This window comes from Ochotona princeps, chromosome 10 (genome assembly GCF_030435755.1).
Source record: "Ochotona princeps isolate mOchPri1 chromosome 10, mOchPri1.hap1, whole genome shotgun sequence".
NCBI lineage: Eukaryota > Metazoa > Chordata > Mammalia > Lagomorpha > Ochotonidae > Ochotona > Ochotona princeps.
In genome coordinates this window covers 76683504-76709880 of record NC_080841.1, presented here as the reverse complement: position 1 = coordinate 76709880, position 26377 = coordinate 76683504, and the positions used below count along the sequence as shown (strand labels likewise).

The 26377-nt window shown below is 41.6% G+C and overlaps 1 protein-coding gene and 1 non-coding gene across 6 annotated transcripts in view; one reads left to right on the top strand and one right to left on the bottom strand.

The window, feature by feature from the left end:
• The window catches only part of WAC (WW domain containing adaptor with coiled-coil), an 82128-nt gene that overhangs the window by 31819 nt on the left and 23932 nt on the right, over positions 1 to 26377 (top strand). For all 5 annotated transcript variants that reach the window (XM_058669673.1, XM_058669676.1, XM_058669671.1 and 2 more), the window contains exons 4-6: positions 18790 to 18896; positions 24098 to 24213; positions 24737 to 24849. In XM_058669673.1, the coding sequence (XP_058525656.1) occupies positions 18790 to 18896; positions 24098 to 24213; positions 24737 to 24849 (336 nt within the window). The remainder of the gene's footprint in view (positions 1 to 18789; positions 18897 to 24097; positions 24214 to 24736; positions 24850 to 26377) is intronic.
• On the bottom strand, positions 19882 to 19985 carry LOC118759160 (U6 spliceosomal RNA). The gene has a single exon (XR_004996011.2). It is a non-coding gene; the product is annotated as a U6 spliceosomal RNA (small nuclear RNA).

Genomic DNA, 26377 nt, shown 5'->3' with positions numbered 1-26377 from the left:
TGAGGAGGGTAAGGAGAGAACAAAAACCGTAGTGGGGACCATAGAATGAGCTGTCACACTGGGGTTTAAATATAGCTGTGTGTACTAATCAAAGCATTTGCGATTTTAGAGTGCCTATACATTTCCCTGAACTTGCAACAGTAATGCAGAGATCCAGTATACCCTACTTTTGTTGAAGAGAACTAGCAAACAAGGAAGTTGACATGAATGCATCATGGACTTCCCATATTTTGCTAGTTGTTCTGTGCGTGTTTAGTGCTATGCACATCTTTCACATGAGCAGTCTACTGAAACCACTGCCTCACTCAGAGTAGAAAGCAGTTCCATCACAGAAATGTGTGCTTCCTTTATTCCTGGCCATTGCTACAGTACTGTCTTCATCCTTTTTTTCTTTATTCATTTTTATTGGAAAATCAGATGTGTGCAGAGAAAGATCTCCAGTGGTTCACTTTCCAAGTGGCCAGAATAACCGGATCTGAGCCGATGCAAAACCAGGAGCCAGGAGATTCTCTGTATCTCCCACGCTAGTGCAGGGTTCCAAAGCTTTGAACCGTTCTTTACTGCTTTCCCAGGCCACGAGCAGGGAGATGGAGTAACCAGGATAGGAACTGGTGCCCATGTGGGATCCCAGCACATGCAAGGTGAGGATTTTAGCCACTAGGCTACCGCACTGGGCCTGCTTCATCTTTTAGCCCCTAACCATTACTGTTCTAGGTCTCTACATCTGTCATTTCAAGATCATATATTTATATGATCACACAGCATTAACCTGTTGAAATTGACTTTTTTGGTCATAATTCCATTGAGAACCATCTAAGTCCTTGTCAATAATGCACTCTTGTTTTATTGCTGTGTACTGTGGTGGTGCAGCATAATGCCAGTGATTTGTTAAATCATACTGTAGGCTTTCACTTACTATTTTAAGGGGACATCATTGAAATATGGTTGGTAGGGTAGCTGCTACCCCTTCCAACTCCGTGTTGCCAGCCTCCCATATGGATGCTGGCTTGTTTCCTGGCTGTTGCATTTCTAACCCAGTTCTCTGCCAGTGGCCTGGAAAAGCAGCAGGAGATGGCCTGCACTTGGGGACCCTACTACCATGTGGGAGACCTGGATGAAGCTCCTGGCTTCATGCTGACCGTCTTGGGATTAGAGCCAGTAAATGGAAACTGCCCTGTCCTCTCCTCCCTTCTGTTTAACTCTTTTGAATGAATAGGTCTCAAAATATTCAACATTTTGATTTTCGAAGAGTAATCTTCCATCTACTGGTCTCATTCCAGATGCTGTACCAGCCGTGGCTGGGCTGACTTGGGCTGGAGCTTGGAGCTAGGAACTCCCTCTGGGTCTCTCACTGGACTGATAGGGACTTCAGTCCTTGAACCATTACCTGTTGCCTCCCAGAGTGTGTATTATCAGGAAGCTGGAATTGAGAGCTGACCCAGGGCTCAAACCTTGGCAGTCTTGTAGGAGATGTGGCCATCCCAAGTGGTATCTTTCCCTGCTGGACTGTGTGCCCACCCATCTGAAATGCTTAATGGTGATTAGAAACAAGAACATCTGCTTTGTTGCCCAGGATCAATGTGTATTATTACATACTATTACTGCTGCTAGAAATTTTCTTTTTGTTGTCTTCTCCAGATACTTTGTAGGCTGTTATAGACTATTACACAAATATCTGAACTTTGTAAAGAAAGGAAGTTTAATTACTGCATGTTGATTGATTTAATATTGATGTCTAATGTGGAGTGAGAAAATATGAGACTTGCCACTCCTTTTATTTACAGAATAATGTAAGCACATTGTCTTACTGTGCAAAGTCAGTACATACAGTGGAACACTGTTGGGTGTTCAGCATTGTTTTACAGGATGTATAGAGGCACTTCAGCTATTCTGTTTTCAGTCTGACCTTTCTAACAAAGTTCCATAGCTAATAAACTGCTGATATAAAAAGCCAAAAAAAAAAAGACTAAAGTGCAGTACTGAATGTTGCTTGACCTCTGAGGATTTAGGAGCTCAAGGGATTGTACTATTTGTTGTTCTGTAGCAGGTGTGTAGTTCCTAAGCCTGTCTTTCAGAATCACCTGGAAAGTTGAAGCACATCTGAAAAGTACAAGATTATTAAGTGTTAGGGTGGGGCGAGGAATCTTAATATTAAAAAAAAAAGCCTCAGTTTTGTTTGATGAACACCAGAGAGGAATAATTTCTGTTTGGTTCTGTGGGTGCCTTAGCTCAGTTTTCTCCTGCAGTTAATATCCAGTAAAGTAAATGTTGAATGAATGCAGGGTGTGGGTGTTGCATGGGGGGTGGTGAAGAGTACTTTTACTGTTTTTAATTAATTTTTTTTAAGATTTATTTTATTTTTATCACAAAGCCAGACACACTGAGAGGAGGAGAGACAGAGAGGAAGTGGAGCTGCCAGGACCAGAACCAGCAGCCATATGGGATCAAGGCGAGGACCCCAGCCACTAGGCCACACCGCCGAGCCCACTTTTACTGTTTTTATAAAACAACTGTAAAGCTTAAAGTATGGCCAGAATTTACTGTGAACCTTGTTATTTGGCCCAAATTAAGTAACAGTTATTGAAATAAGAGCTTGATCATAAGAGTAGCTGTTGATGACAGATAAAGGAAGTAGGTGGCTAGATTTTGTGCACACTGCAACAGTTCAGAGTACAGCCACTCTATTTGCAGACTGGCCGTTTTTGATATTGTGATTGTGTTTGGTAGGGCCCTCTTTTATGAGTAATGCAGTTTTTAAATTCTTATGTATCTGGCAATGTCGTTCCTTTACGATATTACTCGGGACTGACTGATTGATTGACTTGAAAAAATTCTCTGAGTCACAGCCTTCTCCTTTTAGTATAGGACATGGCTCCTTTGTCCTCCTTGCCGTGTTTTTGGAGTTTTAAATGTCTGAAATCCAGAAACTTGCGTATGGGTGGTGTTTGTTCATGGTCTGTAGTGGGCTTCCTTGGGGAAGTTCTGCATCATACCCACAAGGGTGCCCTCTCTGCTTGCTTGCTTTACCAGACCTTCGAGTTCTGGGTAGGAAGAATTCCAAGTGTTCCCCTCTTCCTCTGTTGTTGGCGTGCTTGGTGCTAGCTCTGTGTTTGTTTTTTTTTTTGTCCCTGGTGGTTCATGTAATTTCGATTTTTTTTAATCTGGTAAGTTTCTTTTATTTTTTCCTAGCTACTCTTCATGTGCTTTGTGCATGGCCTCACCTGTATTTCATCTTTTGCAGTTTGTGTTCTTGTCCTGAAATTTACTTTCTTCATCTGTGTTCCCTCTCCCCTCCACCAGTTTAAGTCTGTGCAGACTGTCGGGACAAGCTTCCTGGGGATTGTCCCAAGTAAAGTCATTCTGTCTAGTGCCTGTGTGGTGGGCGTAGCAGCTGGGTGGCTGGCATGTTACTCTGCCTTTGGTGTCAGAGAAAGAGGTCTCAAAAGTGTGTACTTGGAAAGCAGAGTAATTAAGTGCAGAGGTTGGGCAGTTTTCAACTTTGCCAACTTTGTATGGATCCCATGTAGAGGTCTGAGCAAAGGTTAGGTAGACAGAAAAGCCTGGTAGTTGCATAGTATCCTTGTCTGCTGCTTTCCTGCCCTTTCAGTGCCATGTCTGTTCTGTTCCCTTCTGCTTGGTCAGGATTTGGTTGCATTTCTCTTACTACTGTTGTCTGCTTAGGCTAGGTGGCGTGGAGGGCAAATAGAGATAACTGTGCTGCCCATTGTGTGTGTGCACATTTGCTGGTAATACATTTTACACTGTCACTGCGGCTCTCCCTGATTGATGGAATGTTTTTGTTTTGTTTTTTAATTTTATTTATTTTTATTTATTATTATTACCATTTTATGATACAGTTCCATAGGCTCCTGGTAGTTCCCTTATCCCAGCTCCAATTTCCACCCCACCAAGTTCCTCTATATCATTACTAAAGTATAGTTATTCATACACAGTCATATGTCCATCATTGTGGGCATGGACAATGGCAGAGAGTCCAGCATCCTATTGTCAAGGTATAGTAAACAGTTTCATTGTAAGTCCATCTTTGTTTGGAAGTAGAAATGCATACTACATTGTGTCCTCACATCTGGATATGTTAGTCTCCATTTCACAGGTACTGTACATCCCCTTAAATTTAAAGTCATAATGCAAAATCAACAGTAGAAAAAAAACAGGAATTTACAATGTCATGAAGTTAAGTAATATGTTACTAGATAGGACAGTCTCCATTACACAGTTACTATACATCCCCTTAAATGAAAAGCCACAAAACAAAATCAGTATCAGGAGGAAAAAAGAAATTAACAACAGCATGAAGTTAAATAACATGCTACTAAATGACTAACGTGTAGTTGAAGAAATGAAAATCAAGAACCTTCTTGTAGAAAATGGTGCTACTGTATGATCTGTGAATCAGTGAGGAATTTAACCAGAAGAAAGTGTTTTGAAGAGATGAAACTAACGAAAAACATCAAAACCCATGCGATATTTTCCGTTGATTTTTGTTGGTGAAATGTGTCTCTTCTAGACAACAAATAGGTAGATTTTGTTTTTTAATCCAGCCTACTAGTCTGTGATGTTTGATTGAGCTTAAGCCATTTACATTCAGGGTTAATATGTATGGGTGGTACTTTGGTCCTGTCATTTTAGGAATGAGTTGTTCATTGATTTAGTCTTCTGTTGTCATTTTACTGGGATTTCCCATTTGCCTTTGGTTTCGGTGGGTGCTATTCCTCTTCTCTGTCAAGAGAACATCCTGAAGTATCATTTGTAGGGCAGGTTTGGAAGAGGCAGATTTTTTCAATTTTTCTTTACTGTGGAAGAATTTTATTTCGTTTTCAAAGACAAAAGAAAGCTTTGCTGGGTATGTTATCCTGGGCTAACGATTTTTTATTTTCAGAATCTGGAATATGTCACTCCATTCTCTTCTTGGCTGTAGAGTTTCCTGTGAGAGGTCTCCTGTGAGTTTAATTGACATTCCTTTATATGTCAGATGATTTTTTTCACATTCACATTTAAGGATCTTTTCCTTATGTTCAATTTAAGAGAGCTTGATTATCATGTGTCTTGGTGAAGATTGCTTTTGATCAAGCCTCTTGTGAGTTCTGTGACCCTCCTGGATCTTGTTTTCCAATTCTTTCTCTAGATTAGGGAAATTTTCCTTTATTATTTCATTAAATACATTTGTAAAACCAGTTTCTCTTTCTGTGCCTACTGGGACTCCCATAACACTTATATTAGGTCTCTTAATAGTGTCTTTCAATTCTTGAATACTTTTTTTGGCCTGATCCAGCTCTGCTTCCAGCTTTTGTTTGCTTCCCCGATGACTGGAAATATCTTTCAATTCTGAAATTCTTTCTTCTGCTTGCTTCATTCTATTTTGGAGACTCTCCACTGTACTTTTCATTTGCTCTACTGTGTGTGTGTTTTTTAAGATTTATTTATTTTTATTGCAAAGTCAGATATACAGAGAGGAGGAGAGACAGAGAGGAAGATCTTCCATCCGATGTTTCACTCCCCAAGTGAATGCAACAGCCGCTGCGCTGATCTTCAGATCATGCTGCGCTGATCTGAAGCCAAGAGCCAGGAACCTCCTCCAGGTCTCCCACACGGGTGAAGGGTGCCAAGACTTTGGGCCGTCCTAGACTGCTTTCGCAGGCCACAGCAGGGAGCTGGATGGGAAGCAGGGCTGCTGGGATTAAAACTGGTGCCCATGTGGGATCCTGGCACGTTCAAGGCAAGGAATTTAGCAGATAGACCACAGCACTGGGCCCCTACTCTGTTCTTAATTTCTGATATATGAGTCTTGATTTGCTTTATTGCTACTATTACTTGTGTAAAATATTCCTTAAATTCTTTGAACTCTTGTATGTGCTTCTCATTGTTGATCAGAAGCTTTAAAATGAGTTTTCTGAATTCTGTGTCCCCTATTTTCTTGATGTTTTCCTCAGTTAACTCTGAGGTTGGCATAGGCTTTTGCTCATTTGCAGGGGAGTTTTCAGTAATATTCATTGTGCCTTTGTCTCTTCTTTTGCTCTTGGTCATTGTACTTCTGGTTAGCAGAGTCTTCTCCTTGGGGCAGGTTTCTAAGCTCTGTCACCCACAGGTATACAGTTTGATTTTACTTACTGCAATGGGTGCAAGGCTTTTTGTTTGCAGTCAGTTGTGCCACTCCCTGCTGCAAGTTCCAGGTCTGGGTTTTTATGTTAGATTTCCACAAAGAACTCCGTAGCCCCAACTCCTGGCTCACCAATTTCCACCTCTTGTGATACCGTGCTAAGGCTGCACCATTGTCTGTACAACCTTTCTTCCACTTCCGGTTGGAGCAGGTCCCAGGATTAGGGAGACCGCAAGGTGTCCTATATAGCTAGGTTGTTGTTGGTGCTGGTCTTGCCGGAACCTGTTGACTGTTGAGTCTGGGTGTCACACGGACCTATTTTGACCAGTATGATGCCACAGTCCGTATTATTTTCCTGTGGGACCAGTGCAATGCACTGAGCTCAGTGAGTTCTTGCGAGCTCAGCACATGCACAACTCACTGTTGTCCCCTGCACTCTTAAAGCTTTTGCCACACGGTACAAAATGGCGCCTAATGTACAACTACTAGAGTTCTTGATCTTCTGGCCATCAGGTCTGAGGGCTACCCAGACCTGTCTTAGGTGGAACCTGTAGAATGCCACATTGCTGCAGTTCACTGAGTCTGAAATGAGTTCACTCCCAGCTCAGCGTATGCTCAGTCCTTTCCCTTGCCTTTGCCTCCTTAAGCAAAATGGCACCCAATTCAACTCTAGGGGGCTGACTGGTCTGTGAAATTCACGCTGTTCTCATACTGCCCATCCAAGATCTGCTGCTCTGTCTCTCTCTGCTCCTGGTCAAATCAAGCGTACTAGCAGGACGGACAAGCTCCCAGTGAAAGTCCCTTCCCACCTTATTGCTGGTGGAGTTCTGATTGCCGTTAGCCGAATGCCACTGGAGTATCAGTCACTGCAACACCATGCTATGTGTCCACTGCTTTCCTGTGTCTGTCAGTCTCCAGGTACCCCTCTGCTGTTGCTCTGTCCTTTTCCTATTTCCTGGAATGTGTCCTCACTGCTTCATCCTGATTAAATGTTTGTCCATCCATTTAAAAGTGTCCTTACCCTATTCCGCCACCTTGATTCTCCAGTTTTGTTTTGTTTTGTTTTTAAGATGTATTTATTTTTAGGCCCGGCGTGACAGTGTAGCTGCTAAAATTCTCGCCTTGAACGCGCCGGGATCCCATACGGACACCGGTTCTAATCTTGGCAGCTCCACTTCCCATCCAGCTCCCTGCTTGTGGCCTGGGAAGGCAGTAGAGAGTGGGCCAAACCCTTGGGGCCCTGCACCTACTTGGGAGACCTCGAAAGAGGTTCCAGGCTCCTGGCTCCTGGCTTTGGGCGTTGCGGTCCCTTGGGGAGTGGATCATCGGACTGAAGATCTTCCTCTCTGTTTCTCCTCCTCTCTGTACATCTGACTTTTCAATAAAATAAATAAATCTTTTTTAAAAAAAGAAATATTTATTTTTACTGCAAAAGCAGGTGTACAGAGAAGATCTTCCATCTTTGATTCACCCCCCAAGTGACTATAATGGCCGGAGCTGCACCAATCCAAAGCCAGGAGCCCAAAGCCTGTTCCGGGTCTCCTCTTGGTGGGGTGCAGGTCCCAAGGCTTTGACCCGTCCTGGACTGTGTTCCTAGGTCACAGGCAGGTAGCTGGGTGGGAAGTGGGGCTGCTGGATTAGAACCAACGCCCATTTGGGAGCCCAGCGCATGCAAGGCAAGGACTTAAGCTGTTAGGCTACAATGTCACCACCCCCCCCCCTTTTGTTTTTTAAGAGATGCAGTTTGTTAAAGTGGATAAACAGTTATTTCAGTTGTTGACCCCTGGCTTTTTAAGTCAGTAATTCGTTCAAATTGAGATCATGTGAGTTATGGACTGCAACAAGGTAGAAAGCATGAATTTCTTTCTGATTACACATGCTATACATGTATTGTTTAAAAAAAAGTTGAGGCACTATCTTGTCAACTGAAATTTTTCATAGGTGTTAAGTAGCAAAATTGATAAAGACAGTTGTTTTAATGTTTTGGTATAGTTATTTTCATGTAGCAAAAAGCTGGTAATGTTGAAGAGACTACTTGGGGCTTCATGTCCATATTAGAGTGCGAGGCTGTAACGCTTGGGTCCTTGTAGCAATGTGGGAGATTACAGTGAGTTTGGAACTTGTGTCTTCAGCCTGGCACAGACTTGGCTGCTGCAGTTTTGAAACTAAAAATCACAAAAACGAACTTCCCAAGAATATACTTCTTAGTGGTAAAAATAGGCCTGATGGTGAATGCTTTATGTAAAATTATGCCTTTGGGAATTTAATTCTTTTTCATATTAAGGAAACATTCCTGTTGCTAATTGCTAATGTGTTGTTGAAGTCTGGTTGAATTTTATCACCTTCTTTGAATAAATTTTGGTAGTAGATTTTCAAAAAATTAGCATTTCAGAAAGCATTCATACCTCTGACTATTGAGTGATGATGCATTTCTGGGCTAACAGGTGGAGAACTGTGAGTTCTTGGGGGTTCTTGGTATCTAGGCTGGAATTTTACAGTTAGTTACTTTTGTGACTGATCTTGTTTCTGGACAGATTTACCTAATTCCTGAGCTTTGAAACAGTTCTACCATAAAACTTTTCCTGTCAGTTCGGTCTTACTAAAGCTGTAAGTAGCACAGGTTAAGTGGACGGAGGATTGTAGAAGTCCAAAACAGATTTGTTGAAAGTTCATTTCCCACAGCGCTAACCATTCTGCGCTTATTTCAGTTAAAATACTTGCTAGCTTTTGTACTTTGATTTGTCACGTTTGTATTTGTCTATGGGAGTTCATGAGACAGTGTTTCCTTCTATAGTTGGAGAGCGCATAAACATAGAGTGGTGGTTAGGTGCTCACCAGCTGCACCCAGAGTACATCCCATGCCTGGCCTGGTAGTCGGAAGAGGTGGGTTGTGAGAGTGGATGCTGCTGTGTGTACAGCTACAGAGAGTAAGAGCAACAGCCGTGAACAACGGGTCTCACCTAGAGAACAAACCCGAAGTGCCATTGAGGGCAGCCGCTCTGACATATTATACCTCTCTGTAATGTCATGTGTGTTGGAAAAGCATATTCCAATTTATATTGATACAGCTAATAGAGGCTGGAAGAATGTACGAAGGTCCCAAGTGGAGTTTTTTCAGTAGGTTTTACAGATACTGTGTCTTAATGGGTTTTGTTTGTTTGTTTTGCTTTGTCACAACAGCTGCAATTTTGAAGTTTATTTGTTTTGACGATTAATTTACTTTTGTTAGAAAGATAGAGGTCACAAAGAGGGGAGATAGAGAAAAAGATCTTCCATATGCTGATTTACACCCCACATGGCCAAAATGCCCAGAGATGAGCAGTCCGGAGCCAGAAGCCTCTTCCAGGCTTCCCAACTGCTGTTTTCTAAGGATATAACAGCGGGCTGGATGGGAAGTGGAGCTGGAGCTGCAGGGACAAGAACTAATACCCATAGGGAATGCTGGCGCTTGCAGGTAAAGAAAGCATTAGCCAACTGAACTATTGTGCCGCACCTGTGAAGTTTTGTTACACATAGTATTTGTCACTACTGCAGTTTCCTTCTCTTGTGTTCTTTCTTAGAATCATATTTATTTGTTGAAAAGCGGACTTAACAGGGATAGAGGGAAAGACCGATCCTCCATCCTCTGGTTCACTTCCCAAATGGCCACAGTACCTGGAACTGTGCCGATCCAAAAGCAGGAGTCAGGGGCTTCAGGGGGTCTAAGAACATCCTCTGCTTCTTTCTCAGATGAGTTAGCAAGAAGCTTGAGCTGTCACCCATTTGGGGATGCTGGTGCTGCAGGTGACTGCTTTATTTGCTATGCCACAGCACCCACCCCTACACAACTTTTTGGCAGTTTATCTCTAAAGATTGTCTACATTGCTTACTTAATTTAAGTGGTGCTATATGACTCACAGGGTCCAAGAACCTGCAGGTTGCTTGATTTTGTTTGAAAGGAAAGAAGACAGAAGATAAATTCTTCTATCTCCTAGTTCACTCCTTAAATGGCTACAACAACTAGTTGAAGCCAGGACCTAAAGCTGTTTAGGTGGTGGCTTAACCCACTATACCACAGTGCTAGCTCCAGAAGTTGATGTGTAATACCTCCATCTTCTTTATAGTCAAAGGATGGAAGATATTCCATGAGTGCAGGAATATTTCCTACCATGGCATGGGTTTCATTCAGTGATTATGGCAGTTTCAGCATCTTTCAATATATAATACAGACCTATTATCGGAAGGTGAAATGTATTTTCCTTGATTGAGCATCCACGGCCCTGAAAAGCTCTCCACCTCGCCTCTGCTGCACCCTCCTGTGAGCCGATCACACAGAGGAGCCTTAGCTCCCGTCCGACTGCTGTCCTTGAGGGACTGCTGCCACCCTGCATGTTACTGCTCACAGGGGTTTCCCTCAGTGACACTGAGGGTCATCACTGAACACAGGTGAAATCTGTTGGTTTCATAATGGATCCTCTTATGTTTGTTTTCATTGCTCCCAAATTTTTTGAGAGCCATGTGGCTTCCAAAGTTGAAGTTGGTTAACTTCTTGTTTATTTGATGAAAGCCATATGGTAAACTTGCTTGGAGACACCTATAGGCACACCTGGGCCTACTTCTGTTAATCTTTTGTTTGCTATACCATGCAGGAATGGGAACCCTTTTTTTGTGCTAAGGGCCTTTTGGATATGTATAGCATTAAATGTTCAACTTAAAGACCCAGTATCCGTTTGCTGACTTTCAAACCTCACACAGCCTGACATTCTCCCTGCTATTGTAAATTTTGCAGGTACCCACCTAGGAAAAAAAAGTAAGTTCTCAATTTTATTGCATACTCACCCTTTTCAGAAACTTAATATTTGCAAAGTTTTCATAAAATTTAATTTACTTTTCATATTAACCTATACTTTCTCAGCTATCCCTTCCTTCCTTAGTCTACCATTTAGCTAATTTAAATGAAAAGAAGATTAGGAGTTCTGTGGTGTGTAGTTTGATGACAATACATGACAGTTTTTGAGGATAAGTAAGTGCTGGGTGTGTTTGCTTGGATTGGGTGGTGAAGAACAGCTTTTCTGAGGACTGAGAGCTGAGGTTGAGAAGCAGAGAAAGTAAAGTAGAAGGGATGGACTGACTGTAAAAGTGTTGACTGGTCCTTCAATGCAGAGTCCCAAGAGAGTAACAGCATTCTAGACTTCTAGTGGTTTTAAACTTTGATGATTTCGAAAGGCAGACCTACAGAGAGGATTCTCTTCCCTGGATACCTACTGGAACTGAGGCTGGTCCAGCCAAAGCTGGGAGCCAAGAATTCGATCCTGGAAACACAGAGTGGTAGTGCCCAGCCATTGAGCTGCCCCCAGCTGTCTCCTAGGCTCTACTGGAGCCGGACCTTGGCTTCATGAACAAAACTCAGGAGAACTGGCATCCCTGTTGACATCTTAACCACCAGGCTAAGTGTCTGCCATTGAAGGTGACCATAGGTTGGGTGGTCTCGTTTTTATTTAGCCCAGCACACACACACTCTGAAATCTTGCCCAATGGAGTGTTCTTGTTGCTGAGTGGTTTTTAGCCTAGTTAGACCTTAACTACCCCTTTAAAAAAATATTCTGCAGGATTTTCTTGTAAAAAATTGAGAGCTAAGCGGCAGATGGTTGTAAATAGGGGTTAAGCCACCACTCAGAATGCCCTCTTCCCATGGACAAGTAACTGGATTCAAGCCCTAGCATTGTGTCGTTGGTAACCAAGCATTTGGGTCCTTGCTAACCCTAAGGGAGGCCTGCATTGAATCCCTGTTCTTGGCTGTTGTAGGTGTATGCCAGCAGATGGTAAAAAACTATTCTTTTACCCCTGACTCCAGCACCCCTGCCCCTTCTTGGCAATTAAATTTGTAAGAAAGAAACTTAAAGTCGCTGATACAATATCGTGCCCTTGTTACCAGCTGGCCTGCTTGGGATGTCTTAACCATTCTGTCCCTCTGATTGTCCCTCTCAGCTTCTAACTACTCACAGGCTAAATGTTCATAGATTTCTGAAAATTACCAAACTAAAATACAGTTATTGTGGAGTCATATACCAAGTGTTTCCAGATCTGTATAGTCATGTAACATTGTCTATTCAGAGTGTCCTATAGGGTTAGGATTTGATGCAGAGTTTGATCCAAGCTAGACAAGAGTCATGTGCAAAATGCGGTACCTCTTTTCAGATTTGTCTGTCTGTTTGAAAGAGTAAGAAAGCTCTTCATCTGCTGATATGCTCCTCAAATGGCCACAACTGCCAGGGCTCAGCCAGGCTGGGCCGGGCCAGGTTACGACCAGGAGCTTCTGGGTCTCCTAAATGGAGAACAGGGGCCCAAACACTGAGGCCATCTTCCATTCTGGGTTGTTTTCTTAGAGAATTGAGCCTACTGTGCTAAGCACAGCGAGGTTCTAGCACTCCCTAAGCACTCGCCCTGAATGTCAGTGGGCCTTCTCGTCCCTGCTTGTCTAGAGCAGTGCAGCTGAATAGTCAGCAATGCGATTAAATCCAAGGTGACTAATGTCTGCAACCAGCTTTCTTCCCCGTAAATATAGTTCCATTTGAAATGTAGGCATAGAGAGAGAGCTTCCATCCATTGGTTCATTTTCTAAATTCTGTAAGGGTTGGATCAGACTGAAGCCAGGAATCTGGAATTCCATTGGTTCCGGGTCTCATGCTGCTCCTGCACCTCAGCAGGAAGCTACAGTTTGAAGCAGGTCCTTGGGTATGGGACACTTGTGTCCCAGCCGTTACCAATGTTCAATACCTGGAATTGATTTTCTTCTTCTTCTTTATTTGTATATTTGAAAGGTAGATTTTCAAGAGGAGAGATGGATCTTGCATCCGTTGATTGGCTTGTGCGTCCTTCTGCGTGTACAGAATTGTGTGTCATTCTTCCGGTGTCTGCCTGAGTTCCCTTTCCTCAATGAGCAGGGGGAATGTAATCTCTGTTTCTGGTCAGTCAGGTCTGCTTGCACAACTCAGCACCTTTTTCAGAGTCCTCTCCCAAGAGTTCCGACTGCCTCAGACTGCAGGCTCTATGGCTTGATCGTCTTAGGATTTTGCATCTGAAACTTCAGAGGATGGCAACTAGGGATTCTAAATTACCTTTCAGATATTGGAGATTTTGTCAAGGAACAGATCAGTCTTTTATATTATTATATTCTGGACTAGATAATGTAGTCTTGTTGGACATAGAGTTTCTTTTGCAACTAAAAAAGCGAAGATAGCCATACATAATGCTTTTATGGTTGGCTGCAACCATGTTCTAATAAAACTATTGGTTAAAAGAGCACATTCAGTTTACTTGACCCTTGCCATGTGCAACTAGTGTCTTATGTTGTTGGAGTTCTATTTCATGTCTTAAATTAAGCACTGGATGAACTTCTCATGTTTTGAAGTTCTTCAAGTTGTAAGCATAAGCATAAAATCCTGTTAGTTTGTTAACGGTACGGGATTATATATAGAAAGATCTTCCCTTCCGTCTGGTGGGTCTGAAGCCAGGAGCTTCGTCCAAGTCTGCCACACGAGCGCAGGGTCCCAAGCATTTGGGCCATTCTCTATTGCTTTCTCAGGCCGTAAGCAGGGAGCTGCATGGGAAGTGGAGTAGTTAGGACACAAACCAGCGCCCAAATGGGATACCAGTGCTTGAAGGTGGAGGAGTTAGCCTGTTGAGCCACCTTGTTGGCCCCAGCAGCATGTATATTTGTCTTACTTTGAGCACTTGAATGATCTTTGGATTTGGGACTGAAATTCTGAGTTCAAGTTTTATGTTCTTTGGATATACTGCTATCCAGAAATCAATTGTTATTTCACTCGCCTTTTTTTCTTAATTTGGATGTTATGATAAATGAGTTTATTATTATACTAATTACAGGGTTGTTGTTTTTTTTCTTGTAGTTGGAAGGTTTGTTTTATGAACTGTTCCAGGCTCAGGAATTTTCCCCTCCTGCACCCAGTTGCCTTTCCCTACTGATTTTCCCCACATCATTACAATAGTATAACCTTCAGAAACAGCTATAAGTCCATTGTTTTGTGATTTACATGTATCCTGACATTGTAGGTATGGATAATGGCATACAGTCTAGCATCTTATTGTCAAGATCCATTTGTTCCCTTGGGAGTCTATCTTTGATTTGGAAGCAGAGATTCATGCTGCGTTGTGTCTTTACATCTCGATATGATAGTCTCTTTTACATACTTCCTCTAGATGACTGTGTGTACATGCATGTTTGCCTCTATATCTCTTGCATTTTACATAGGATGTTTGTCCTTTTGAGATTGATTTATTTCACTGAGCATGATGTTCTCCATTTGGGACCATTTTGTTAAAAATGGTAGAATTTTGTTCTTTTTTAATAGTAGAGTAGTATTCCATGGAGTAGATGTACCACAGTTTGTTTATCTACTCTTCTTTTCATGGGCATCTGGGTTGTTTCCATGTCTTTGCTGTTGTCGATTGTGCTGCTGTGAATATAGGATTACGGGTCCCTTTTTCATTTCCTTTGGATATATTCCCAGAAGTGGGATAGCTGGGTCATATGGCAGATCAATTTTCAGTTCTCTTACTGCTTTTTATACTGCTTTCCATAGTAGTTGTACTAGCCTACACTCCCAGCAGCAGTAAAGTAGGGTGCCTTTCTTCCCCCATCCATGCCAGCAGGTATTGTTAGTAGAGTTCTGAATGTAAGCCATTCTCACTGGAATTAACTGAAACCTCAGTGTAGTTTTTATTTGTATTTCTCTGATAGCTAGGGGTTCTGTTTATTTTTTTACATCTGTTAGCCATTTGAATATGTTCTGTTGAAAAATTCCATTTTCTTTGCCCATTTCTTCAGAGGGTTATTTTGTTCTGTAAGTAGAGTTACGATGTTGCCAAGCAGTGTAGGTAAACCTGTTGCATAGAAAGTGAGATTGGATCTTCTCCAGAAAGCTCCTGTCTGGGAGTGAGCTCCTGTCAGGCTGGTAGGAGACTTCACATTTCTTCATAGGTAATTAAAATTAATTGAGGGTAATACTTGGCCAGTAGATGAAGATCTAGATCTTGTGTCAAGAGAAGTCAGTAGACCTCATGTATGATGTATCTTCAGAATATGCTACCCATCTCCTTGCTAAGGATTGATTGATTGATTGATTTGAAAGGCAGTTACAGAAGGAAGTAGAGCAGCTGGAACTACAGTTGGTGCTCCCATGGGATGCCAGCATCACAGTTGGCAGCTTGACATGCCGCACCACAACGCCAGGCCACATTGCATCTTTCCACAATGCTTCAGTGTGACTTTTGTCCTGGGGATGATTAGATCTTCTCAATCAGGAACTGCTGTGGACAAGTGTTGGAAGGGCATCTGATTCAGGCCACTGCTCTTAAAACTAATTCTCCAGGGCCCGGCAGCGTGGCCTAGCAGCTCAAGTCCTCGCCTTGAACGCGAGCCAGGATCCCATATGGGTGCCGGTTCTAATCCCGGTAGCTCCACTTCCCATCCAGCTCCCTGCTTGTGGCCTGGGAAAGCAGTTGAGGACAGCCAGGGCTTTGGGACCCTGCACCGTGTGGGAGACCTGGAAGAGGTTCCTGGTTTCTAGCTTCGGATTGGCACAGCACCGGCCGTTGTGGTCACTTGAGGAGTGAATCATCGGATGGAAGATCTTCCTCTCTGTCTCTCCTCCTCTCTATATATGTTACTTTGTAAACATCAATAAGCAAATCTTTTTAAAAAAAAAAAAAAGAAAACTAATTTTCCAGTTTATTTTCTGTTCTGCAATAGGAGTTCCCCATCCTTCTCTTTCCCTTTTTCTTTTTTCCCCTTCCTTATGCTGTTTCTTCCTTTTCCCCTTTCTTCTTGGAATTGTAGAGATAGAAATCTGCCCGATTACCTCCCCCGATTTCCCCCTGGGAGCTTTGTCCTGCCCAGAGCAGGAGCCAGTGCTCAGTGCTAGGCCTCACAAATGGTTGTCAGGGACACAGTCCTGACTCAGCAGCAGTTACCTCTAGGCTGTGTGTAAGCAGAAAGCAAGAATGTGAAGTGAAGCTGGGGTTTGAAACTCAAGCACGATGATGGGGAGTGTGAACATCAGTAATTGCTTTGTCAAATGGCTGTCCCAAAATCAGGCTTCTTGATGGAGTTCATTTTGGCCTTCCCTCCATTATTGTCAACATAATGAAATTTCCATGGAATCTCAGCTTTGTGCATAGTATAAATGCTAGTAGTCATGTTCTTTCTCATTTGTGTTTAGTTGTGAATCTAAAAATGATTGAGTTAACATCTGTCTGAAAAGGAGAGATTAGTTAGTTGATTGGTCAGAGATTTTCTTAATATTGCTGCTATTTTTGTTACTGGTATTTGAAGATCTTAGGACCACCCACAGGTTCAGTGTTTCTGAAAGATAACTTCTGTCCTAATTTGGTAGCCACTGTCATTTCCATGACTTACTGCCGCGGGCAGGTGTACAAAACTAAAGGGGTGGAATAGAGTGGGAGAATAGAGGTGCAGTGCTCCCCGCTGGACTAAGAGTCCATCTGAACTGAGTTTTCTGCCAACAAATTTGTGACATTTTATGTGCCAGAGAAACTCACTGGAGATTTAGTGCATAAGATTTCTCTTGCATGTAGCCAGTTATAAACGCATACTAGGCCTAATATGTACCAAAATTTCAGTTTTGAGTTGGAAAGCATATGTTCAACACAGACCGTGTTGTGTACACAGTGAGCATAAGCACAGCAAGCAGTGAAGGTTCTGGGAACTCTTTGAAGTTCCTTTCCTGCTCAGGGCCAGCCATGCAAGCAGGCCTTTCTGTGGTAGTAGTGTAAGTCCATTCTGTTACCTGTAGACACACTGAACTTATTTTGATTGATCATGATTTTTTAAAAAAAGATCTGTTTATTTTCATTACAAAGTCAGATATACAGAGTGGAGGAGAGACAGAGGACAAGTTCTTCCATCCGATGATTCACTCCCCAAATGACCACAATGGCCAGTGCTGCGCTGATCCAAAGCCAAGAGCCAGATACTTCCTCCAGGTCTCCCACATGGGTGCAGGGTCCCAAGACATTGGCCCGTCCTCTACTGCTTTCCCAGGCCACAAGCAGGGAGCTAGATGGGAAGTGGAGCTGCCAGGATTAGAACTGGCGCCCATATGGGATCCCGGCATGTTCAAGGCGAGGACTTGAGCTGCTAGGCCACACCGCCGGGCCCATTTTTTTTTTTTTTTAATTACTTTGTGAGGCAAGGGAGATGAATACAAAGCGCCTGTCTGCTGGTTCACTTCCCCAACTGTATGCAGTGACTGGTGCTGGGCTAAACAAGATCCAGGAACAACTCAACCACAGTCTGTTGTGAGTGGCAGGGACCCAAGTCAGCTATCACTGACTGTCTTCCACTCTGTGTGTATGTTGCAAATTGGAATCAAACTGCCACGGCTTGAATCTGGGTGTTCCAGATTGAGGTGACAATCCCAGCAGACATTGTAAGCACGGAATCAAGCTCTTGCCTCAGATCTCTTCTTGATTGTGTTTATTACAGTGCTTACTGAAGGTTTTGTTTATTGCCTGCTGTGTGAAAGGGGTTTATGTAAATAAATCCTATAAAACAAGATAAGTAGAAGCAGCCATTAGGCATTTCCAAGGACCAGGCTTCTTGGGAAATCGATGTTTTGTACCATCTGTGTTGTCTTCTAAGTAGCTGTTACATGTGTTTAAGTGTTCCTCCTCAGGATCCCACCCAGTGAAGGGAGTATCCAATGATACCAGTAGGCTTTTGGATCTTTGAGTCTGCATATACTTACTTAGAAGTGGACCCTTACAAAAAAATCTTCCATCTTGGCTGTTGCCATTCTGTGTTTCATCTGGGAGCTCACAGTGCTTGTGATTGCGCAGCAGAATCAGTCTTCTACTTTTGACCTCTAATGGGAAAAACTTGCAGATTCACACATGGGTAGTCTTTCTCCAGGATTCTTAGTTTGACTGAATCTCTTGACCATTTCTGCTTGGATCGTCTGAAACCTTTCTAGTCGTCTTCTCTTACCCATTTTTTTTTTTCTGTTGACTGAAATAATTCCTAGTAATTGCTACTCTTTAACTAGTTCTGACTCCTAGTACATAAACCAGTGAACCATTTAAATTACTCTCCTACTTTCAATTTGGCTTCATTGATTCTAAGGTAGGAGTATTGATGACAGCCTCTAGATGTGTACAGTGGCTTTGAGGAACTTTAGGCTTTCTTTACCATTGTCCAGTTTCTGCAAAGCCTGCACTTGGAACTCTTCTTTGAGCACTCTTAAAAGTTTAATGTTGTTTTAGTGAAAAATTGAAAGACTGTTAAAAAGCAAGTTAGAGAAACTGTAAGAAATGGAAGGGTAGTTGAAAAAACATTAATAGAAGGACCTTTGAGTATTGGATCGTTGAACTTTTACTCCCTTTTCTCCATCTGCATTGTTTCTTCCAGTAAAAAAATTTTTTATAGATTTCTACAATGTCTACTTTTTATTATTTAAAAGACCTAGTACCTTGTTCATCTAATTATGTCATATTTCTGTAAGTTATCAGCTATATAGCTTAAAAGCTGCATCTGTACTAGACTCAGATGTGTGCATTCCTGATGCTTATGCAAAATATTGATCTGCAATATGTTAAAAAAAAAAGATGGAATACAATTTATTTGTATTCATGTTGCTTTTTATTTTTTTAAGGGACCAGTTACTCTCCACAAGAAAACTCACACAACCACAGTGCTCTTCATAGTTCAAATTCACATTCTTCTAATCCAAGCAATAATCCAAGCAAAACTTCAGATGCAGTAAGTATTAATACACATGCCCAATTTTATTTTGGGAGAATTGGTTGTAAACTTCTGATAGCAAGACTCCTTACATCCAGTCTGTTTTTAGTCCAACTCAAGTTGACCTTTCCTTCATGTGTTTATTTGATAAAATAATACTGTTTTAAACTAATGGGTGAATTTATGGGTGTTAGTAGGATTGAGGAGCGCCAGTAAATACCATCTTGGTATTACCTAGTACTAAGAAAAGTTTTATCTTTGCAATATGTGAATTAAAAAGAAATTCAGACTTAAGCTTCCGTGATTAAAGTAGTTTTAAGACTGAAGTAATTGTTACATTCATTTTTTTTTTTAAGTTGCTCAGGTTAAACAGATTTCCAGTGTTTGTATTTCACCAGAAATAATTTTAAGTTTCAATATAAAGATTTATTTATTCTAAAGACAAAGAGAGGCAGAGAATAAGTTTATGCAGTATCTGGGGCTGGTACAGGCTGAGCCCAGGAATCTGGAACCCAGGCCAGGTTTCCTATATGGATGATGGAGTCTCAAGGTCTTGGCCGACTTCTGCTACTTTGTCGAATGCAAAAGCAGGGAACTGGATCAGAAGTGGGGCAAGGAGGACTGAGACTGGCAGTCATGGGATGGCAGTGTTGCAGTCAGTGGCTTAACCTGAACCACAACGATGAAATGTTACCCAGCTTGGAGGAACTTTCTGACTTGTGGAGACAGAAAAGTGAAAAACACAGTGCTTGTTAAAGTTGCTCTGGGAAGCACTGAGGGTAAGGACTCCCAGCTTGGATGGGGAAGATAGTAAAATGCAATGAAAGCTTTTTGACTGTTGAAGTGCCTCAGCCAGTAGAGTAGGCCTGTCTGGACATTGTGTAGCATAAAGCAAAAGAACATTGATACAGGGTATGAATTAGCAGAGCATGTTTGGAGAACCTTGAGGATTTAATAGGGTAGAAAAATGGCAGGAGCTAAGGTGACAGGTAAGTGCAGTTTAGATTATATGGAATGCTTCATGAGTTTTGCGTGTCATCTTATGCAGGGGCCATACTAATCTCTGTACCGCTCCAATTTTAGTATGTGTGCTGCCGAAGTGAGCACATAAAAAAGTCTTATCTTGTTGAGGAATACAAAGTTTGTGCAGAGATGTTGAAGGATATAACCAAATTAGCAGGCTCACAGTTACAGTAAAAAAAATCATTTGAGGTGGCAGTGTGGAAAATTGTAAGAAGCAATCATTGGAAGGTGGTGACAGGTACAGGTTGATTTAAACAGGTTTTGCTTGCGTTAGAGTGATTATGATGCCTCATTTGGAATGACAAGATCCTTGTTGAAATAATCTGTTAGTTTGACGTCAATTAGAGAAACAAATTATAGGGCCTAACATGATAGCTCAATGATTGAAGTCCTTGCCTCTTAAGCACCAGGATCTCGTTAATGTGCACTGGTTTGTGTCCCAGTGGCTCTAATTCTCATTCAGCTTTCTGCTTGTGGCCTGGGAAAGCAACAAAGGATGGCTCAAACCCTTGGGACCCTGCACCCATGTGAGAGACCTGGAAGAAGTTCCTGGTTCCTGGCTTTGGGTAGGCTTGGCTCCAAGGGTTTTGGCCATTTGGGAAGCCAGTGGACAAAGTTCTTTTCTCTGTCTTCCCTTCACTCTGTAATTCTGCCTTCCAATGAAAATAAATAAATAAAAGGAAAAGTATTGTGGTATTTTAACGCTGAATTTATGTCCATTGAAGGAGAAAATACATGTGTTAATGACTGGGGGTGGGGTGAAGTGAAAAACATAAGGGCTGTGTTTCAGTATCAGAAAGTGAAGATTTTTGGAACCTGATGATGTAGAGGTGCCCACAACCCTGTCTGTGGGTGTCTCAGAATGACCCGGGTGGAGAGTTGTGGGTTCATGTTTCAGTGCTTCCTGGGAGGAAGCTGGCTGGCTAAAGAGCAGTTTGCTTTGCTCTTGGCTTGCACCACTGAGCACACACTTGAGGGGTGTGATTGAAGCTAAGGTAACAGCGAGGTAGATTTCACAGGTAGCTACCATCAGTCCATTTACAAGTAGTCATTAGAATGATTTTTTTTTTTTTTTTATGGAAAATGGCCTGTTAATTTACAAAGTGACTCCTAAATTTCTTCTAATCAAAAATTGAATCAGAGTTGGAAAGCGAGACAAGGGAATTTTAGCCTGCTGGTTCACTCCCCTGGATTGTAATAGCTCCTGTGGTTGAGTCAGGCCAGAGCCAGGAGCTTGCATTCTGGTGTCAGTCCTCGGACAAATGTCAGCAGAGGCTGGGTGTAGGGCAGTAACTGGGACTTGAACCTGCACTCCATTTGGAATGCTGGTGTTCAGGTGGCATCCCTGTACCGCAGTGCCTGCCTTCAGGCTAACTTTTATAACTGACAATTCAGGATTAATTAATATTTGTCCATTGTCAGGACAGTGGTATCCAATGTGGACTTTGTTTTGTGGGGCAAAACATAATTCAGGGCCTCAGTAGCTGTTTTATTTATTATTATTATCATTATTATATTTTAGAGCAGCAGTTCATTTTTTGAGATGTTATTTATATGCACTCTCATCAATATTATAGTATTAAAAATGATTTAGGTAGTCCGTCTACCTTCAGATCTGATGAAAAGCTTTATCTCCCTCCAGCATCAAGGTGTTAAGGAGTTTCTCCCCCAATCCCACTGGTTCAGAGCTTAGTTGTTCTACAGTGCACCTTAGGCATCCGTTGTTGGCTCAAGTAGTTGGCTGCTTGTCCCCAAGCATGGTAGAGCTAAATTGAGCTGGAAGATACATTGCAGACATTTGAGGGAGTGGACCAGTTGATTGGCATGTCTGTCAAATAAATGGATTAAAATTTTTTGAAGAGCCTGGTGCGGTGGCCTAGTGGCTAAAATTCTCACCTTATGGGCGCCGGTTCTAATCCCGGCAGTTCCACTTCCCATCCAGCTCCCTGCTTGTGGCTTGGGAAAGCAGTCAAGCTTGGGGAGACCTGGAAGAAGTTCCTGACAACTGGCTTCAGTCACTTGGGGAGTCACTTGGGGGTCACTTGCGGTCACTTGGGGAGTGAATTGTCAGATGGAAGAACTTGTCCTCTGTCTCTCCTCCTCTCTGTATATCTGACTTTACAATAAATAAATAATTTTTTAAAAAAAATTTTAATTGAGGGATTTTTAAAATACTGATCACAAAACCATTGGACATTGTAAAGTGCCTATTTAGAATTTCATGTCTGCTTTCATAGCTGCTCTTAGTAAGCTCTACTATAGCCTTGTGGTAGATGAAGACAAAATCATCTTGGTATTACAATGAAAATAGTTTATCATGTGAGCAGTCCTCAGGGTACTCCATAGTTTTTCGGGTAACACTTGGAGAAGTTTTTTACCCTAATTTAGAAACTTAGAAATGGTTGTAGCCTGTTTCCAACTTGAGATATTGTTTTAGCAAAAATTGAAATTGATACTTGATGCTTACCAGTTTCATAAATTATCTATTACTTGAGTGTTCTTAACTCCTTGAAGCTAGAAGTTGGGAGAAGATTGGCTGGAGTTAGAAGTATTTGATTGTAATGCTGTACCCTGGAGCATTGGTTATAGCTTGCACTGACCTAGGATATGTAATGCCATAGGCCAGGAATCTGCAGGGTTCTGGCCTGTAAACTAATAGTGTGGAAGTTGTGCCAGAAAGAGAGAAAGTGTTGATGCAGACTCCTTATCTCCTGTGTTTGCAAATGGTCACTTCGAGAAGTACTGGTCTAGATTACACTCCACTCCCAGTATCTTCTGTGTACTGCCTTTAACTCTTACTTTCTGCCCTCTGACCAATCCAGTAACTCCACATAGCCAAGCTGAGCCAGTTTTCAAGATAACATCTGTAAATGAGGGATCATTTTGCACAGTTAAGGTATGGGAAGGAGAGTGGGTGATGGAGAACTTGGTGTATTTGGCCTACTAATTTGATCAAAGCTTATTTCTGGCTGCTGATGACTAAGAAGAATCAACTCCCCACTGCTTTTAGAGATCAGGAGGCACTGGGATGATGTCCTTATTTTTGGGCGTAAACTTTGAGAGAACATGTGTGGCAGAGTCTGCAGCATTTTTCCAACTGCTCTCAGAATTGTTAAGGCATTTCCAGAATTGGTGTCTAATAAAAATAATTTGCACTCAGAATTAGTTTTCTGACAACCTAAATTCTTTCAATATGTTTCCTTACTGGTGAAATTAAAACTGGGTAGAACAATTGGGTGACTCAGAATTGGTTTCTCAAACTTCACAGTTGTGTGGCTTTGGGGTAACCCGCATCGCTGTGTCAGGCACACATGGGTCCACTACCTGCCTCTGCCTCCAGCTGCGTGTGGGTGTGGGTGTGGGGCTGCTGCAGGCCATTTGGAAGGGAACCAGCAAATGGGCAAGCTCTCTGTGTGTGTCTCACAGATGGTCAAATTTCTAAAAACAAAGTTGTGTCTTTGCACACTGTTAAAACCAAAAGGTCAAGCTGACAGTGTAACATTACTCAGTTTTGGTCTTGTACCTCTTGAGAAGATAAAGATGCTTCAACCAGAAGAATACTATTTCAGATGCTGGGGTGACTACTACTTCTTACTAATTCCCTGAAACTACTCCCTAAAGCTTTTCTGCTGTCATGGTGATTTTTGCATTTCCTTTGGAAGACCAGTTCTGGTTGTAGAGGAGTGAGTGACACTGCTGGTCAGGATGATGTGAGACAAGGAGTTCTAGTTCATACTGGGCTCACCGTGTGGATCTGAAAGTTTTCATCTTTTTGTTGATATTTTTACATTTGTGGTGACCTTTCCAAGCAAGTCACTGTACTACAGGCAGTTTGTTTTGTTACACTAAATGTAATTGTTATGATGCCACAGAGTAAAATCCCCCCCCCCTTCCATATGCTGTTGGATTTCAGTAGTTATTAAACTTAGGGCAATTGACTTCTTTAACTTTTACTAGAGATTTTGACTTTGCATATTTTGTTGTGACTAGTCTATTTAATTTTGATCTTTTATATAAGGTTTCTGTTATGTATGAAGGCTTTCAGGCTAAGATGTAATATTCATTTAGTAGTTAACAGTCTAGAGCAAGGAACTTTTATCAGAAGTCTTCCAATGTGTACACTTTGACAACTATTGACATTTTAAAACTACTAGATAGTATTAACATTTTCTAATTTTTAAAAATCTGTTTTTAAGCCTTACGATTCTGCAGATGACTGGTCTGAGCATATTAGCTCTTCGGGGAAAAAGTACTATTACAACTGCCGAACAGAAGTCTCACAGTGGGAAAAACCCAAAGAGTGGCTTGAAAGGTATTTGCTTTTAATTTAATTCAGCCATATTTCTCATTTTTTATTTTAAAAGTAAATATTTAAGCACTGTAATTTTTAATTTCCGAATCATGACATCCAGTTGTAGTAGTTGATGTGTTTATTGTTTTCTGTACTTTCTCTTAAATTTAGAGTACATAGCAGCTATCCATAAGATCCTATGAGCATTTAGCATATTCAATAAAATATGTACTAATCTCCATTTTTGCATCTCTTATAATAAAGATCCTTGTAGTTTTTATGGGACAGTCTTATTCATATTTCTTTCACCTTTGTAGTGTGAGGTTATTCCATTAGGGGTTTAAACAATGTATATAATTTTTCCATAAGGAGGAAATATGAGTGTTCTGTGCACTTATCTCCTGTACCAGGTGAATTGCTGACCACATTCAGTTCTTTGGTTTTCTGTTTACCGTTTTGTTGAATATTTGGCTGGAGTAATGTGGAGACCCATGTCCTTGATGTGATTTTTATACGCTGTTCTATTTTTTCTTATTATTTTTAGAGAACAGAGACAAAAAGAAGCAAACAAGATGGCAGTTAATAGCTTCCCAAAAGATAGAGATTACAGAAGGGAGGTGATGCAGGCAACAGCTGCTAGTGGGTTTGCCAGTGGAAGTAAGTATTAATTTTATCTCTGAAGCATTGTAATATTTGATCTATTGCTGTCAGTCATAAATTTTAAAATCTGTATATTTCCACTTAATGATTATGAAGAAATGGTAAATGATAAAATCTTGGGTTTTGGATCATCCTAAACAGGAGAATCCAAACACAAAAACACACAAAAACCCAGTGAATTTCAATTCAGTAATTGAATCATGAGCATTGCCATGGTGACTCTTAGTCATAAAAAGTGGCTGTTTGTTATTCATGAGAAACTATTTCTATTTCTATTTCTGTGTAGATGGTTGAACTTGGAATTTTTTATTTTATAAGCAGCCTCAGTGTAAACCCATATAACCATTTTGTTTTTGACTTTCAGTGTATCTAAGAAAGTACTTGATATAGTCAGCATTGTATTCTAAAGTAGGCCTTGTGTTAGATTCCCCACCCCCCCCATTTTTAAGTGTTCTGAGCATGTTTAAGGTGGCCTAGGCAAAGCAGTGATTTTGGTAGGTTGAATGTTAATGCATTTTCAATTTAATGAGCTTTTCAGCATAGCCAGTTTATCACGATATAACCCTTCTGTAAGTGGAATGCATCTGAATATGGAAACACATTCCTCCATGATCCTAGGTCTGACATCTCTGCAGTTTGTATAGCCAAACAGATTCTTCCTGGAAAAGTTTTCTAGAATCTTCTTGTTCTGAGGTGCTTTTTAAATGTAATTATAGGCATACCTGACTGTTCTTTTGAATGATGTGAATTTTTTAAAGGATGTGTTCTGGAAATTCTTAGACTTCATTATTTGAGTTGTGCTGTAACCCAGCAGTGTAGGAGTGTGTTTGGTCTTAGCAAGATACTTTGACTCTTTGATGGAAAAAATCTCTTAAGATGAAATAGTTCCAGGGGCCAGGTGGCATGGCCTAGCGGCTAAAGTCCTCACCTCGAACGCCCCTGGATCCCATATGGGCGCCGGTTCTAGTCCTGGCAGCTCCACTTCCCATCCAGCTCCCTGCTTGTGGCCTGGGAAAGCAGTAGAGGACGGCCCAATGCACTGGGACCCTGCACTCGCGTGGGAGACCTGGAAGAGGTTCCAGGTTCCCGGTTTCGGATTGGCGCGAACCGGCCCGTTGCGGCTCACTTGGGGAGTGAATCATGGGATGGAAGATCTTCCTCTCTGTCTCTCCTCCTCTCTGTATATTTGACTGTAATAAAATAAATAAATCTTTAAAAAAAAAAAAACATGAAATAGTTCCATGTGACTGAATGTTTAAAATGTATGCTTGGAACATTATAACTTTATTAGTGAAATTGTACTTAGTTCTTAGAAAACATTGGTTTAAAGTAACTCAGGAAGTTAAAGAACATTGTATTTTGTGACACATCATATTTTGTTTTTAGCACATGGGCAGGGAGCTGGATAGTAGCAGCCAGAACTTGAATTGGCACCCATGTGGGATGCTAGTGTTGCGGGTGGCAGCTTTACCTGCTATGTCACAGTGCTGGGCACAGCCTAGTATACTTTATTTTTCAAGAAATT